This window comes from Galleria mellonella, unplaced genomic scaffold, assembly GCF_026898425.1.
Source record: "Galleria mellonella isolate WM207_F2 unplaced genomic scaffold, CSIRO_AGI_GalMel_v1 utg78, whole genome shotgun sequence".
NCBI classification, from domain to species: domain Eukaryota; kingdom Metazoa; phylum Arthropoda; class Insecta; order Lepidoptera; family Pyralidae; genus Galleria; species Galleria mellonella.
The window spans coordinates 1,190,444-1,207,804 of record NW_026442151.1 but is presented as its reverse complement, the minus strand read 5'-3'; the positions used below and the strand labels follow the sequence as shown (position 1 = coordinate 1,207,804).

General features: G+C 31.4%; 3 protein-coding genes across 3 annotated transcripts; 2 read left to right on the top strand and 1 right to left on the bottom strand.

The window, feature by feature from the left end:
• The first annotated feature begins 1,875 nt into the window (after positions 1-1,875).
• LOC113517277 (malectin) lies at positions 1,876-3,129 on the top strand. Its single transcript, XM_026901911.3, has one exon. It carries the CDS (start codon positions 2,102-2,104, stop codon positions 2,894-2,896), a length of 795 nt encoding a protein of 264 aa, XP_026757712.1. The 5' UTR covers positions 1,876-2,101; the 3' UTR covers positions 2,897-3,129.
• A 906-nt stretch (positions 3,130-4,035) lies between these two features.
• Positions 4,036-9,060, bottom strand: LOC113517382 (uncharacterized). The gene is made up of 3 exons (XM_026902037.3): positions 8,774-9,060; positions 6,644-7,029; positions 4,036-5,410 (listed from the first exon to the last, which is right to left on the bottom strand). The coding sequence occupies exons 1-3, from the start codon at positions 9,038-9,040 to the stop codon at positions 5,332-5,334; spliced, it is 732 nt and encodes a 243-aa protein (XP_026757838.2). The 5' UTR covers positions 9,041-9,060; the 3' UTR covers positions 4,036-5,331.
• Positions 9,061-14,656: 5,596 nt separating this feature from the next.
• LOC113517585 (A-kinase anchor protein 10, mitochondrial) lies at positions 14,657-16,782 on the top strand. Its single transcript, XM_026902300.2, has 3 exons — positions 14,657-14,873; positions 14,973-15,083; positions 15,170-16,782. Exons 1-3 carry the CDS (start codon positions 14,849-14,851, stop codon positions 16,684-16,686), a joined length of 1,653 nt encoding a protein of 550 aa, XP_026758101.2. The 5' UTR covers positions 14,657-14,848; the 3' UTR covers positions 16,687-16,782.
• The last annotated feature ends 579 nt before the right edge of the window (positions 16,783-17,361 follow it).

The following is a 17,361-nucleotide window of genomic DNA, read 5'->3' as shown; positions in this document are numbered from 1 at the left end:
TCCCAACCAATCTCCGAAGTTTATGAAGCGAAAAATTTAAAATATTTTCAGTTTATAAAGATATACCCAAATATTACAGGAAAAATACAACGATGTTTTTAACTACCATAGTATTCGAGAATTTTTAAAAAATCTCCAAATACTTAATTTTGCAGCCGGATTTATAGCCAGTTAAGGCCTAACTACGAAATTCCTAATTGAAATAATAATAATAATTATGGGTAATAATATTTTATATCATATCTACTTAATTTTTAATTTTTCGATAGATTTTTAATACTGTATATAGGCAATAGATGGGGTTGTTATAAATTTGGATTGCGATAAAATATTTTCATTCATTTTAAGTATTTTTTTACGTATCAGCTTCGTATAGACAAACAAATGAATGCGGCACACGAAGGCACCGTGAGTTTCTACGATAGGATGTCGTACCGTACGCATGGCATATTTACCGGTATGTTATTCATTAGTTTTCCACGATACGACGCGTCGTATCACAACGTGACGTACTATCATCGTTTTGTGTAAGAGCTCTAACAATATAATTTAAAAAAAAAAATCTCATACTCCTACCAATTGATTTGTGCAGGTTTGTTATGTTAATTGTGACTATTTTACACATTGGCCTTGTAGTGAATAAATGATTTCTCTTGACGTTTCGGTGTATTTTTGAAGCAACAGCAGCAACCTAATAAATAATCGTAGAAATATATAAAGTTAGTAGTCTACTAAGAGTAGTTTACCAGCGTCATATTTCAAGCTTTGAAGGTTTTAAATGAGGGAACTAGTGTTTTGGAGTATTTCAGAGTAGTACAACAGAAAACAAAAATATACGCTCTGGAATTAGGACGACTAAAGATAAAATGATTAAATCTGAAATTATGCAGTGCGTTAAAGGAACTAAATTGTCCATAAATACATCCACTTATGCTTTATCAGAAACTGATAAGTGAAGATCTCTTATATCTTCCAGACTATCAGAGTGGGACTGTGGGACAATTTTTGAGCTTAATTTTTCCAGTTTTCTAGTTTTTTTTTTTTTTTTATTATTACTATTTATTTTATTTTTTAAAGAAAATATTTTATCTACACTAAAAATAATGAAGTTACACGAGAGTCCGAGGTCTTATGTTGTTATTTATTTTTACATACGATAATTTATTATTTGTTACCTCTAAACTATTTGCCATGCCCGAAACAATACATTGAGCAATAGTATTAGGCCTGCGTCAGTTTGATCATTGTAGTTGAAATGACGTTTTTGTACAAAATTATATTACAAAACTGTACGGCACCATAAGCACCATGACAGTCAGAGTTATGGCGCCATTTCAAAAACACTTCACTTATAAATACATTTTTTATATATTGAAATAACTAATATGTGTTCTGATAACTTATGTTATATAAAAATATAAATAAAATTATATTCAATGTAAATGTTATGTTCAGCAATGTTATTTTGTATTTTAGCTACGGAGCTAATAACTCTTTAAACTTACAATAAGATCTTTTATGAATAAAGCTGTATGTTGACTTATTTTTCTATTGACCCCTTTTTCGTTTCTAATCACCCCAATGTACCTTAAATAAAAATAAATAAATTTTGGTATATTTGAAGAAAACTACACAAATTATTTAATAATAAATACATATTTTTTAAAATTTATGATTCCGGTTGTATATCAAATTATAAAATTTTTGTGTTCTAACATAAAAACATTGATACGATATCACAATTGTTCCTATTCACCCCATTTTATAGTATTGTATCCTTTTGTTCATAGAAGAAGAAAGCCAGGACAGCAGATATTCTTAATCTATGATTTTAGAACTACGAACATACCTAATTTTCTAAGTATCTGTGCTTTAAAATAATCTCTCTAATCTGTACGTATGAATTTTTATTATATTGGTGTAGGTAGCATATGGCTTACCGGCAATTTTTGTATATTAATTTATACCTATTCTATATCATAAACCAGAATGTATTATTAATCATACCGAAATTATTTGCACAAGTGTAAATTGCAACAATCATCAAAAAACGACATCATCACTAAAATCACGGTGTCGTATAGCTGTCGTCTGTACCGAAATGTCGGGTTTAATATTTAATTCAATTTTTATATGTTTTATTATAAAAAGTGCTACAGGTTTAGGTGAAATAATATATGCTATTAATGCCGGAGGACCTGCACATACTGATATTTATGGTATACACTATGAAAAAGACCCTTTACAAGGAAGAATTGGTACTGCTTCTAATTACGGAAAACAATTGGTCATGATTGGTAGAGTAAATCAAAAAGACGAAATACTTTATCAGACTGAAAGATACCATCATAGCACATTTGGCTACGACATTCCAGCAAACAGAGACGGTGATTATGTACTAGTGTTGAAATTCAGTGAAGTGTACTTTAATGCACCCAATATGAAAGTTTTTGATGTTGTATTAAATGGTGATCATACTATAGTGGCAGATTTAGACATTTTTGACAAAGTTGGCAGGGGTGTTGCTCATGATGAATACATACCATATTCCATTAAAAATGGAAAATTATATTACAATGAGGAAGAATCAGACATAAGAGGAGGTAAAATAAAAGTGGAATTCATCAAAGGTTACCGAGATAATCCAAAAATTAATGCCCTTTATGTCATGAGGGGTACAATAGATGAAGTTCCTAAATTACCACCATTAGTATGGCCTGAGACTGAAGTGGAGGAACAAAGGGACGAAATTGAAGAGAAGACCACTAAACCCCGGCGTGCTAGTGGGCCCAAACAACCTGACCCATACTCTATGGATGAGAGTTCTGTACTTATTCCAGTATTCATAACTATTGGTGCATTCATTCCACTTTTGTTCTGTCTCTGTAAACTTTAATATGATCATTTGTTACTTCATACTTTGTGTGTTTGTGTACTATAGAGTCTGTTTCTTATTTATTATGATATTGACATTAAAATTAAAATTATGCTCAAATAATATACTTTTTGTGCACATTATAAAATAAAACAAAATTAAGTATAAAGTATCCCATTCCAATAAAAGTTTGAAATCAATAATATGCTATTCACATGCACAAAAATGTAAATAAATATTTTTTAGTTATAAAACTTCTTTATTTAAAATTTCCAGCAGGTAAACATTTAAAACATTAGAAATGTTTATAAAGTTAGAATTTATGAAAACTGATCATCTACCATAATAGAAATCAATTTAACCTAGCTGCAACACATAGTAAAAGTATGTAAGTATTTAGTTTATTTCTAATTTTAAATACTTGTATTGACATCAAGCAAAGTAATTACTGAATTACTAAATATTTCTAGATTTTAGATCCTAGCAGTGGTAATACAAACATTATACCAGGATGACATTTATTTACATATGTCATTTCTTATATTTGGTATACCTAAGCTGGAAAATTGTTGACTCTCTACAGGCTGGTGACATTTGAACACATCTGCATTGGTCCCATGATGCCGGGCAAGTAGCCTAGGATTTTCATTTTTTTATTAATATTGCGGATGGTGTTTCCATTTCAATATCAACCATTTAAAAAATATTATAAATTGAAAGCGTGTTACCTCTTGGTAACTTAACAACTTAAACAATAATTATGAAATGTATTATGCACTAGTACTTCAAATAGAAAAGGGATATGGCCTAATTTTTGGCCCAGTTATGTATAAAAACTAGTTATTTATTAAGAGATTTTTCAAAATCCCATAAGATTAGTCGACAGTAGATAAATATTAATAGTGTCTACCTATTAGTTAAACCTTGAAGAAGCTAAAATTAAAAATTCATCAATATTCAATAGTTTTCACATGATATTAATTCAAAACAGGTTTTATATGAATACCTACTTGCTAGTAAACAATTTTTATTTCATGACCTTGTTAACACAATTAAAACATTATATTTACTTACCCAATAAGTTATTTATTTATTTAGTTTATATGCTTTTATACATTCACTTATAGTATGGATATTAGGTTATAACAAAAATAGGTTAATTTCTCTTACAGTTTTTATTTATATCATTGACATCTTTTTTTTTGTGGAGAAATTGTCAAATACAAATATAAAACTAACAAAAAAACAAAAGTAAAATAGCTATTTTAGTATTATATTAGTCTCGCGAATTTGTCCGTGTTGTAGATCTAACTTACACCATTTTTTTATGCAAATTAAAAAGGCAAACAAACTGGCAGGACACCTGATGGACAGTGGTAATCATCGCCTATTGACATGAATAGTATCATAGACATAACAGAGTATACTGTATCACCTGTGATGCCCTTCATGCATTGCCATTATGGAAGATGAAGGTGATGTTTCTATACCCTGTAATTTCATTGCCATATCCCACCCTTGAAATCGACACATCCATGTGTCGGTTTGAAACACATGCCAGAAACACAACTAAGACAGAAATAAAATACCCAAGCTTTTGTACAAAGTCTTCCTGTGATAAGCCTCCAGCAGATTCATCTAGCGAAATAATCCAACAAAGCCTACATTCATACAAGTTGAAATAAATAAATAATATACTCACGACTATAACCTCAGATGTATGTATTTGTCGATTTTTACAGCCTACCGCCATCTTTAAATAATTTAGTTTGTTACTGGTGTTTTCCAGTGTAGGCAACTGCTTAGGAGCCCCGTGTCCGGTCAAAACATTTTTCCAAGAATGTTTATTTATTTATTTAACGCACATAACGGAAGTTTACAAATTGAAACTTAAAACATTAATAGCATTAACTTAAAAATGAAGATATACTTTTTTAAATGAAAATTACATTTGAAAATTTATATCTAACAAACCATCAATAAAAATATTATTGCCTTTTATATATTTAATCGTCATATTTCAGTATATTTCGTAATACATTTCAAGTTATTGTATACTTAGTAGTTTTTTATTAGATTATGTTACAGTGAAAAATACATTGCCTAAGGGCCTGCATACAACCGGTACATTTTTTATAGTTGCTATTGCAACCAAAGCCAAACATTATAATTATAATTTTCTGATTATCTACAGTAGAACAGTTAGAAGAGCATTTACCCAATAGTGGGACGCCACAGGCTATAAATGATTAAACTGTATTAAAATAAACACCACGCGAGCGTAATCGTGAGCACTGGCTAGAAAAATTATAAACTACAATATATAATGTCTAGTTACATTTATATAGTAATTACCATACATACTAAATCTTCGTGTAATTTTGTATGTATAATTAGACTCATTATAAAGCTATAAAATACCCACATTTCGATGGTATAACTCGTTAATAACAGAATCAAACTGTTTCATTTTTATCCCTCCTGTGTTCTCTTCTTAACTTCAATTTCTGAGATAGCTTTACTATTTTAAGCAATCTGTAAAAAAAATAGCATTTATTACATATTATCTTTCATACTTATTCTAAAAAAGTTATTTCATTTGTATAGATTTCTGTTTAACAACCACTCTATAGGTTTAGTAGTGTTATGCCTCATGTGTTTATAAATACTAATCAGCCCAAAAGTTGCTATCGCTGGGTCATAACAGAAATGTAGGTATAACTACGTATCTAATGGGGGAAAAAGGATTGTTAGTAATGGAGACTGATAATCCTATTGCTAGCAATATACCCAACCAGGTCGACCTCCTCGCGGTTCTCCCTGGAAACTATCATGGTTAATTCCTGATAAATTCATCATGATGGGCTAACTGGCCTGTTTTCATTCTCATCTATTACCCTTCACTGGTGCTCCGCCAGCGTATCCCGTTAGCGCAGGCGGGATTACCATACTATTTTACCCATCAAAAAAAAACTACGTCTCTAATACATTACGATACTAATATCTGGTGATTGGTACATACCTAACTAGTTACACGAATTTAAACACGTGAATCCTGGCCTTCCCAATTTAAAGTCGCACAAGGTGAAGGTATCTGTGCTATTTCTTTGATGGCCAAAATAATAAAGAAGTCAGTTGAAGATCAAAACTGACTAATATAGTTCTCAATATATGTAGGTAAGTTGGCAGTGGTTTCCTACACGTGAAGTCCACGTACGGAAAAACGCTCCAAAAACCGTCCTCCCTTTAAGGGTACTAAGTTTCCAAAAGTTAGTGGAAAGAAAATGGATACAAAAAAGTCTGCACTTATTAAAAAGATTTGAGGGAGATCTGCGTTTAACAGCGGATCCAAATAAACTAAATAGATTCCTACCACAAAATAACTAAAAGACTAAACTGCTGTCATATTTTCTACTGCAACATTTGTATGTAACATAAACATACTACCTAGTATATCCACATAAGTGTTAAAAATAGTTTATCTAACTGTTTTTCAATCCAATTTACAATGGTCGATGACAATAGTAATTACCAATTTATAAGGATAAATTAGATTTTTCCGCCAAACTGATGTCGTTATGCATATATGTATGTACATTGTAATACATTAAAGACGTAGAGAATAGTAAATTAATTCTCTGATAATGTTGAAACTGTTCAAAACAGTAAGTATAACATAATGTTATTATTAATTTGAAGGGAATATGGGTAATATATAAAAGATAGGTATTTACTGTTTCTATAGAATAAAGGATCGTAAATACTTACGCGTTTGATGCGCCTTGCAATTTAAATTCGCAACCCCCTTTATGATTCAACACAAAACCTTTTTTGCAATTAGTGCTATTCAAACTAGTTGACATTGGAGTCACGTTTACTTCTGAAGAATACGTCGTTTTTGTTGTTGCTTCCACTTCGCTTATTGCCGTAATATTTGATTCCGTTGTTACTGGAGATTGCGTAGTTGTTGTTGTTTCAATACCATCCAATGTGCTGTTTAACTTCTCCGTGGTTGATTCGATGTTTATCGTTGTTGAAATGGTCGCATTATCTTTTAAAACATCAGCTACGGTAGTTACATTCAACGGTTTTGGTGTCGTACCGTTCTGCGGTCTAATAGTCATTTCTGAATAATCGTAAGCGTATTCAATATCCTGTAATATTATAAATTGTATATTAAAAATATTAACTAAACATTATAATACTTGCCAAATTACCTAAATACCTACATGCTTATTATTATTTCATTTATCTATGTATTAAAATAATATTAACAGGAAAAAACAAATCAGTGTTATAACCCTAGTGCTTACATATAACATAATATTAATGGTATTCGACTCCAGATATTTCTGAGCCGCTTCTAATATCTTTCGCAGGCTACTACTAAAAACGTCAATGATGCTTATATTATTTAATATCGGTACTACGAAAGTTAAGAGAGTAATAACTATATAGATACTGACTCATACGGTTCTGCTACCTAATGAAGTTCATTCAAATTAATGTATTTTGGCTTTTCAAATTTTTACAGGACTTCATATTATTGAGTGTTTTTAAATTTGGTATGTCTACCAATTTTTATCCAGATATAACTAGTAAGTAATTCATGAAATAGTAACATACCTATTTAAATACTGCAATATGGCCTCATTTATAAACTGAACATTGCAGCATAAATTTAACTAAGTATATCCTCAGAATAAATAACAGAAGCTATGATACTGACTAAAAGCATTTTGCATAATTTGCACGGTTATAAACGGCGGTGTCATCGTACCTACTAGGCATGTAAGTACGTAACACAATTTATAGTGCCGGGTCATCTGAATACAAGACTTTTCAAACGACTTTAAAAAGAATTTATAATCCACCTATTATATCCATATATTAGGCGATAAAGGAATTGTTAGTAATTTAACGGATTGGCCAAACTAAAGGATTAGAATTAATTTTTTACACATAGGTAAATCAAATTCACGTTATATTGTCACGGTATACAGATAATAATAGCAATCATAGAATTATGTAATATACTATCATCAAGTATTATATATAATCAGGTATTAAATTCTTTTCTGCCTGTTAAATCTATATAAACGAAACTGAAGACGCTAGGAAGAAAATTAAAATAATTTCCTTATTGTGTCCCACGGCTTTGCCTGCGTCATTTAGAATAAACTATATTATAGCTAGTAAGATCAGGTAGAGTCCGTGAAACACGTAATGCACACGAACTAAGATTTACTCTATGTTTCAATAGAAGCTAATGTAGTTACGCAGAAAACAAACATCTCTTGTAAAATGTCCATAAGCGATGGTTGTTTTCAAAGTTATAAGTGATAAACCTACAAACGAACATCATTTATTTTTTAAATATTTATATAGATATATAATAATGTGTCATACCATAACGTACTCAGGCATTTCGCAAAGCAGTATAAATTTTACTTCAAACAATAATTTTTGCTCAATTAACAAAAATTTCCCTATCTAGGTAAATTGGCATTCCAATAATTTATTATAAAATATAATTAAGTAGATATATTACATTTTATTATAATGGACAAAAATAATATGATTACACAGCTAGATAAACAGCCTCATATTATGTCCACTATCGATTTAAAAAAAAAATTACTTGTATGTCTACAAATATACCCCCATTTACTTGAATCCACAATGTGATTATATATGTGTCTTATTCTAGAAATATAAGTTTATAAAATTATCTAATTAAAGTAAAATATTCTTAATGAAATCAATTCCTTGATAAGTCTTAAGATATGTCTGTAATAAGACACCTACAAAGAACTGTGTCCTGCAGCCTGATAGTTCCTTTTGCATTGTTCATAGTAAAATATATCTTAAGAACCTAATATGCGAAAGATACCTCACCTCATACTCCTCCTTGCCGCCATTCAGGAGGGCAATAATCTGCACGTCCTTCAAATCGACTTGAACGTTCAAGTCTCCCGTTTGACTCTGATCATAGGTGGTTTTACAGACTGCGAATTCACATAATAGACAACTTATGAAAACAATTTTTGAGTGCATTTTTAGAAACTGGTTAGCAATATAGAACCGGGATAATGGTCCCGTGAGCAATACGACTTCGAACGTACTGAGCTCGCGGCACCGGCTGCCCTGCGCGTGGATTGCCATCAAGTTATTTACAACAACTTAACAGTTATTTCAAGTAACCGCGGGAAGGTCGATAGCCTCAACTAGTGCACTGCGTCCTCAGATTACGTAAGGATCGCGGACAATTTGCCTGATCAACCGTTAAACTAAGTTGCGCTGGTTACGATTGATCGACACATGTCAAACTAGTGGAGCAGGTATCTATTAAATAGATTTAATATGATAATTACATAATCATTCTGTTATTTTTTAAAAATATTTGTATATATAGAGATAGTATACGAGTATCTGCTGCATTATCGTCATCGACATTATAGTCTCCAATGACCATTGAAGCTGAGAAAACATTTTCTGATATCACCATCTTTAAAATATAAGATAGGTTTTTTATACTACCGGAGAGCTAAAAAAGATGACGCCAACCACCAAATTGAAAGTCGTAACAGCCGGCTGTAGATATAAACAATATCATGGACATAACAGAATGGATACACTGTGTCGCCCATTATAGCACTCATCCTTGCATTTGCCGCGTGGCGATCCCTGAAGTAGCAAAGTCATAAGAACTAACATTGTCTGTCATTTGTATCAAAGATTACACTACTCCTCATCAACAACCCATTTGTACGATGAAAGAATATTATTACTACAAAGCAAAAATCAGTACATAAGAAGATGTTGTAGTTTCCCATAATTTACAATTTAAATCTATTTGTAACAAACTATCTACTTAAATTGAGACCAAATTAATATGAGACCAACACGAGAAAACACATAAACACTATCGATTGGAAGAATTGTCAAAATCATGTCAGAATTAAATTGTGTTCCACAAAAAGAATCGAATTCAATTGCGATAAAACTAGGTATTTTTATTTAAAACTAAACAACTAAGCCGATTTTTATAAAGCTTCAATGCAACCAATCTGTAAGTATATTCTTTCAAATATAAAAAATAATTTTTCTAATTGATTTACAACTGACGGAGTTGTGAGGTAACAAACATAAAAAAAATGTGAACCTCCTTTGTGAAATCGGTTGATAATAAAATTGAACCAATATATTATTAACATAAAATTATGAGGGGAGAAAGGGATTACTAATAATGGGGTCTAATTTCCTCATTACCAGCAATTCACCTTATCAGGTCGATCTCCACGCGGTCCCCCCTGGAAATTATCGTGGTTAATTCTAGTGGAATTCCTTACGATAGGCTAACGAACTTGCTTTTATCCTCACCTATCACCCCTCATTGGTACCCCACCAGCGGATACCGATAGCGCAGTCAGGGTTACCATTTCATTATCACCCATTAAAAAAAATTATATTGTATTACAATAATACATTACACCAGCTTTTTGCCCACTGCTTCCTACACCACTAATTCCTAGGATTTCAGAAATAAGAAACCCAATGAAATCGACCATTTTTAAATGGCGTATCAAGAAAACACATACAGGAACACAATTGTAAAAACCGCATCCAATTTGGTGCAGTACCTATTTTTTGCGAGATGCTAAAACAAACATACAGACAGACAAAATAAAACAAAAATATTACTTTGGTTTTTATTGCTCTTAATAAAACCCGTCTTCGTCTAGTTACAATTTTATTATACTAGTAAAATATAATAATAAGTGCCACACAATCATATCAATCGCCTGATCCTCAAGCTACAATATCTTGTAAGTATAATTCAGGACACCCAAACCTGGCTTTGGTTTGGGTGTCCTGAATTATGCTCTATTCATAAAAGTTTATTTCCTAAATTGGTCCGACTGGGAAAGAAATCCGGAATCTCATTTACGCATAGCGATATCGCCAAATATAAAAGATAACTTTAGAGGCATCCCTAAAATTTTTAATAATTTATTTGATGTTTTGTTGTTTTGTTTCATTTGCTTATTTTTTTTTTTAGCGAAGTAAAAACCTTAAAAATTTGATGTAAAAAAAATTTGTTAAGTAAAATAACAAAAATGTCACTATTTTTTAGTTAAAAACAAAACAAAGTGTACTGAGACTACTAAAAGAGAAGTAAAACTCGAAACTTGAATATATAAGGGAGATGATAATTAATGATTAAATATGGTATAGGTTTTTATTTTATAACACAGAGGGCAAACGAGCATGCGAAATGTTGGCAAGGTATCATTAAGGTATAGCAGGTGAGGATAAAGTCAGATTAGATATCCCATTTTAAAGAATTTCCCAGTAATTAGGTACAACGGTAGTTAGTAAAAGGAACTAACGGCCCCAATACTAACAATATACCGATTATCCTGTGGGAATTAGCAGTCCTGTCGACTTTAAAATCTTTTTAACGAAAATAAATTGAATTAGTTATGTACTATGGAGACCAGACAGACATACATATATCCAAACAGAAATTTAAGGGGCAAAAAAAGCACGGCTGTCCTAAAATAATATAGAAGCAACCCATTGAAAAAGATGTTACATCAACCGGTCTAAGCTAGAGAGAACTAAATCTTACTGTATAGGACCGCCGAAATCGTTTTTACAAGTGATGAGGGATAAAAGTATATATTGTCATCATCATCATGATTACTATCAGCATATCATTAGCATATTATTAACATTATATCAGTGTTTACCTGCGATTTCGTTTGTGTAACCGTAATATTGATTGACTGGAATAAAAAGTAATATGTCCCATTCATAGTCATATTTAAATTCACGGCCCGTCTGTCCGTTCGTCTGTCATACCGCTGTATTTCAGTAACTACTAATGCTATCGATTTAAAATAGTTTTACATATCATTAGCCTACACATGTTGCAATAGGAATAATTGCAAACTATTTTTAAGGGATCCAAAAGGGTACTCAAAATTTCAAACTTGTGATACTAGTCCAAGTAGGATGTTATATCATTATATCAGATTTTAACTGTCCACTGCTGAACATAAGCCTTCCCCTTGGGAGGTTTTGCCAGTAGTTGCTACGCTTGGCAGGCGGATGGGCAACCACAGTTAGGCCTTGGAGATATTTTAAGAGGGACGCTGCTCTCCATCCCTCGCCCTCCCTTAGTCGCCTGTTACGACACCCAAGTGAAAGGAAGGGGTGGCCTATTGTGTATCGGACCAATTGGCAATTATTTATTTATTTGCACACATTAAAATATGTTTACAGGGTGGACTTAATGCCTAATGGCATTCTCTACCAGTCAACCGTTACGCTAAACAGAAAGAGTAAATAGCGGTGCATAGATTTAATAAAAAATTGTACCTAAATTAAATAAATATTTTGAAAGATAACAACAATTTATGATAAATAAACATACAAACATATAGAATAATATGCATACATAAATCAATACATACAATACATATATAAATAACTATACATAGTACAATTTAAGTTAATAAATATATAAATCATAACTAATTATATAATTGTACAGATTGAAGCTTTTCATTGATGTGATAAATTGAAGTAATGTTCACTTTTTGATATCAATAGGCAGTGCATTCCAAAGGTAAGATTGTAAAAGATTGAGAGAAGTTTGATCGATGGGTGGGGGTATACAATAATAAATTAGAAGAGGAGCGAAGATCTCGAGAGTGGGTTGCACTTAAGAATTGGAATCTTTCTTTGAAATATTGAGGAGATTGTAGGTCATAAAGCATTAAAAAACGATGACAGAGAACTCTGACATTTCTGCGCAAGCGAATCGGAAGCCATTACAGTTCAAAGCGGTAAGGCTAAACAGGGTCATACTTACGAAAACCGTAAATGAACCATATACAGTTATTAAGCAAACAATCCATTTTATTTAGGAATTCCTGGTGGAGGTTCCCATAACAAACATCGCCATAATCGATGATGGGTAAAACCGAAGCCTGCACCAGAAGACACTTGGTGCTGATAGGCAGAAAATTTTTAAATTTATACAAAGAACGTAAGGTAACTTATTATATGTATATAATAGAGCTTAATTTATACATTTTTAAAAACTAATTTACATTTATTTTTAAGATTCATAGTTTTTACTATGATCCCCCTCCCTCTTGTTTCCGCAGTTTCTGAAGGGAAAATACTGAAATCATTACAATTTATAAAGGTATATGTAAATATTACAGGAAAAATAAATGTTATGGAAGTGGCATCGTTTTTGAAAAATTATAATTAAATCTCAAAAATAAAGTTATGCGATCCAGATTTTAAACACAATTATGTACTAATTACTACTACTAGTAATTATTATTATTGTCTATTTCTTATGACAAAAAAAAACTAATGTTTATTATTATACTTATTTTATTTTAAACAAATTTGATTATTTTATCTTATATACTTATTTTATTTTAGATTATTTTATCTTATATTTGCATATTTATGTACGGAACCCTCACCATGTGAGTTTAGCTCACACCTGATGGGTTTTTTATTTTTAATTTGAATTAGCCCATAAATATAAAATCAGATTAACTGGATTAGGTATTATTTTGCCGGAAGAAAAAGGTTTGTAATTAATAGGGTCTAACTGCATGCAGCTGGGGGGAAGGGATTGTTAGGTATGCAGACTATCAGTCCTACTGCTAGATACATACCCTGTGAGGTCGACCTTCACGTGGTTTTCCCTGGAAACCATCGTTCTGAATTGCTGATGTTGGGAACAGGTTATTGAAGTAAAAACAACAGGACTATATTTATAATGAATGTATTTTATTAAGACTTACAGAGACGCATCCGGCATGATCGGCGCTTGCGAAAGGAGGGGCGAGAGAGATATATATATCTATTACTTTTACTCATTCACGTTTCATTACGCACAACAATTCCAAGTATATTCATCACGATGGGCTAACTGACCTGCCTTTTCATTCTTTCTTAACATCCTTAACTAGTACTCCGCCAGCGTACACCGTTAGCGCAGGTAGGGCTACCAATCCATTATCATCTATTAAATCATCCTCCACACATTTATTTTTTTATTCAAAGACGTTGGGGCAACTAAACTATTTTTTTTTTTTCTCAAACATGCTTAGAAATGTGAGCATTATTTTGACAATCTAGAAATAAATCAAAATTGCCCTACTGGCCAAATACATGCGGACAGCGGCCGGCAAAAGTTATATGAAAATCCACATCTATCGTGTTTTGCGGCCAGATAAATTACTATGTAAACTCAAATTTGTCCTGTAATTTAAAAATGGAATGACCTTTTACTTCGTAACATGACTACCAAGGAGGTAACTAATAAAAGGTTTTATTTAAATTTCGAACTGGCTTGTTAATAGAAAGCTGTTTATTGAAAAAAAAACAAAGGAACATTATGGCGTGTGAAAAATGTTTATTGTTCGTTATTCGTCATTGAATTTTAAAAGTAAAATTGTGTTTTTGATTTCCGCGCATTGTTTGAGAAAAGTACTATAACAAACCTTGGCTACAACTAAGCATTGATGGACTCACGTATATGTGCCTCGGCTACGCTTCGGCCCACATTTACACGTTCGTCCATCAATGCCTCAGTTTCTGGCCGCTGCATTAATATACTATAACTGGTACCCCGTCTGTAAATATTCCATTTTTATTTATTAAAAAAGAATTTTATTCCTAAGAACCCAGAGCAATAAAAGCCATTACTAAAAAACTGCTCGCTGTCAACTATTCTGTCACTGTCATTATCATCACGAATGTGATCCGAAACAATTTGCGAAATTTTGTTTTTGTCATCTGTCGTCTTCTTTTCGTACATTATTTTTGTTTACATTTATGATCGTAAAGCCCACCTATGAGGAATTTACATAGCTTATTTTCGAAGTTATCAATAGCTTTATTACATACATATAACAGCCTAATTACGAAGAAATGATTAAGTTTTGGAAAAGCGCAGGTATGATGATATAGAAACTTGGATCGTCTATTATTTTTTCATGTTGTCGTCATAACACAATCGCTAATGTTATACATAATCACATAAATATTTTTACAGCGAAAGGCAAATCTGGTTGTCCTGTGCGACCTCCAGAGCCCAGTACCAGCTCTATGACTAATACTAATCTCGGACCATCTTTAGACACGCAATTAAAAGACGAAAACCAAGGTACGACAATTTGTATCATAGAATATTTAATTATTAATTGATTTTTAAAAAGAGAATTGACAATATATTTTACCAATTATTTTCAGATCAATCACATATATTTATTAAGAAATCAAAGTTATCCTTAAATTTACATGACATACTCATTGAAAAAAGATCTATAAAACATTTTATACTGTTTATGGAAACAATTGGTAAGAATTTATTAATAAAATGTTGGTTGGAACTAGATAATTTTAAAACAATGGTATCAAACACTTATACAAATCACTCTATAGAAACAGAAAACCATACAAAAATCAGTAGAGCTAAGAGTTTCGATTTTCAATGTAAGTGTAAATTACAAAAGGAAAAAGAATTTATGACACAAAAATATAAGGAAAAAAATGAAAATTATATGTGTTCTAGTGATTCAAGAAGAAAGAGTGACTATTCAACGAGTTCTTGTTTAAATTTAGCTGAATATGAAAACTCAGTAAATTGTGAAGTGTGTGAAAAAAATAAAAAAATATCAGATTTGACAGAAGTAGCAATAGAATTATTCAAAAAATATGTGGCACTAGAAGCGCCATATCACTTAGACTTACCTGATAGCTTAAGAAAATCTGTTATTTCAAATATATGTGATCCTGAAGGCAGAATAAAAGAAGATTGCTTTAAACCAATACAGGAAGTGATATTCAATCAAATTGACAATAATTATTTTAATGATTTTTTAAACAGCCCTTACTATATAAAAGCTCAGATTGATATACTTACAAGTGGCTCTCTCGACCTTATAGATATTTTATATAATGACACAATATTATTCTATTTTACTGAATATTTGGAGCAAGAATCTTGTACGATCTTATTAGAATTTTTGATGGCTGTTACACATTTCAGAGATAATTTAATGAATGGTAACAGTTTAAATCCTGATCAAGCACAAACTGATGCTATTGTTTTGTATGACAAATATTTCTCACTGCAGGCCATTAGTCCTGTAGGATTTCCTACAGATATTAGATTGCAAATCGAAAGCAATATTTGTAGAGAAGGGGGACCTTTGCATACATGTTTTGATATATCTTATCAAATAGTGTTCAATACACTCAGAAAATATGTGAAAACATTTTTCGAGTCTGAATTGTATTATAAATATTTGTCAGAGATGGTTCATTCAGTGGACCAAACATGGTCATCAAATCACAAATCTCAATCGGATTGTAGCAGTGAAATTAGTATTAGTACTCAAAATACTTTGCTCGCTATGGGAGACCCAGTTTTTCGAAAAAAGAAACGCAATCTTTCTGTACCTGACATGACAATAGATTCTAATCAACTCTATAATGCAGATGCTTTGTGGCAAAGAAAAAGGCATGATGGATTAAGTCTTGGAAGAGTTAATAGTTTAGGTAGATTTGAGTCTAAGTTTGAGCCTGATCCTGACAAGAAGGACAAATCAGTTTTAAAAAAAATGGTGAGTCGATTCGTACCAGTGGCTACCTCTAAAGTTGAAGAAGAAATGGCATGGCAAATTGCCCACATGATTGTTAAAGATGTTACAGACTTGACTATGGCCCCACCGGAAAATGAGCATGATGCAAGTATAATTATGTGATAGCAATAGCTACTATCTAGCTATTTAAATGTTAATTTGTTAAGTAAGCAAATTGTATAAATACTTATAAAATAAAATTATCTTTCTCATTATAAATCTTATTGTCTGATACATCTATGTAGATACCTTTCTTATCATAACAATTATACAAGCATCAAAATCGATTGTCAAGATTAATGGATACAGGATAAGCTGAAACTTAACAATTATGCCAAAAGAGCATATTCCTTTATAAAAGGCCAGCAGCACACCTGCAATGCCTTTGGTGTTGTGGGTGATCATGGGCGGCGGTAGTCACTTACCATCAGGTGAGCCGCATGCTTGTTTGCAAAAAAATTATAAATGCTGAACTGAATGGATTTTTAGAGATTCTTTTTGTAATTAATACTACATATTTTATGATATTTAAAGCTTTCGTTTTAGTTAATGAAGCAAACTCTAGTTATTAACACGAGATTTCATTTTCTAGATTCAAATATTTTTAATGTTAGGTCTCCTATAGTCATTTATCATGATGGAAGTCGCTTTTTTGAGGATCAAAATACAGATATAATGCTACGTTAAAAGGATATTTTTAATTAATCCAAAATAATATTAATATAGACAAAAGGTTTTTGTTAGATTTTTTGATACATCTGCATAAAATAAATAATAATGTTGTATAAAAAAAAAAAA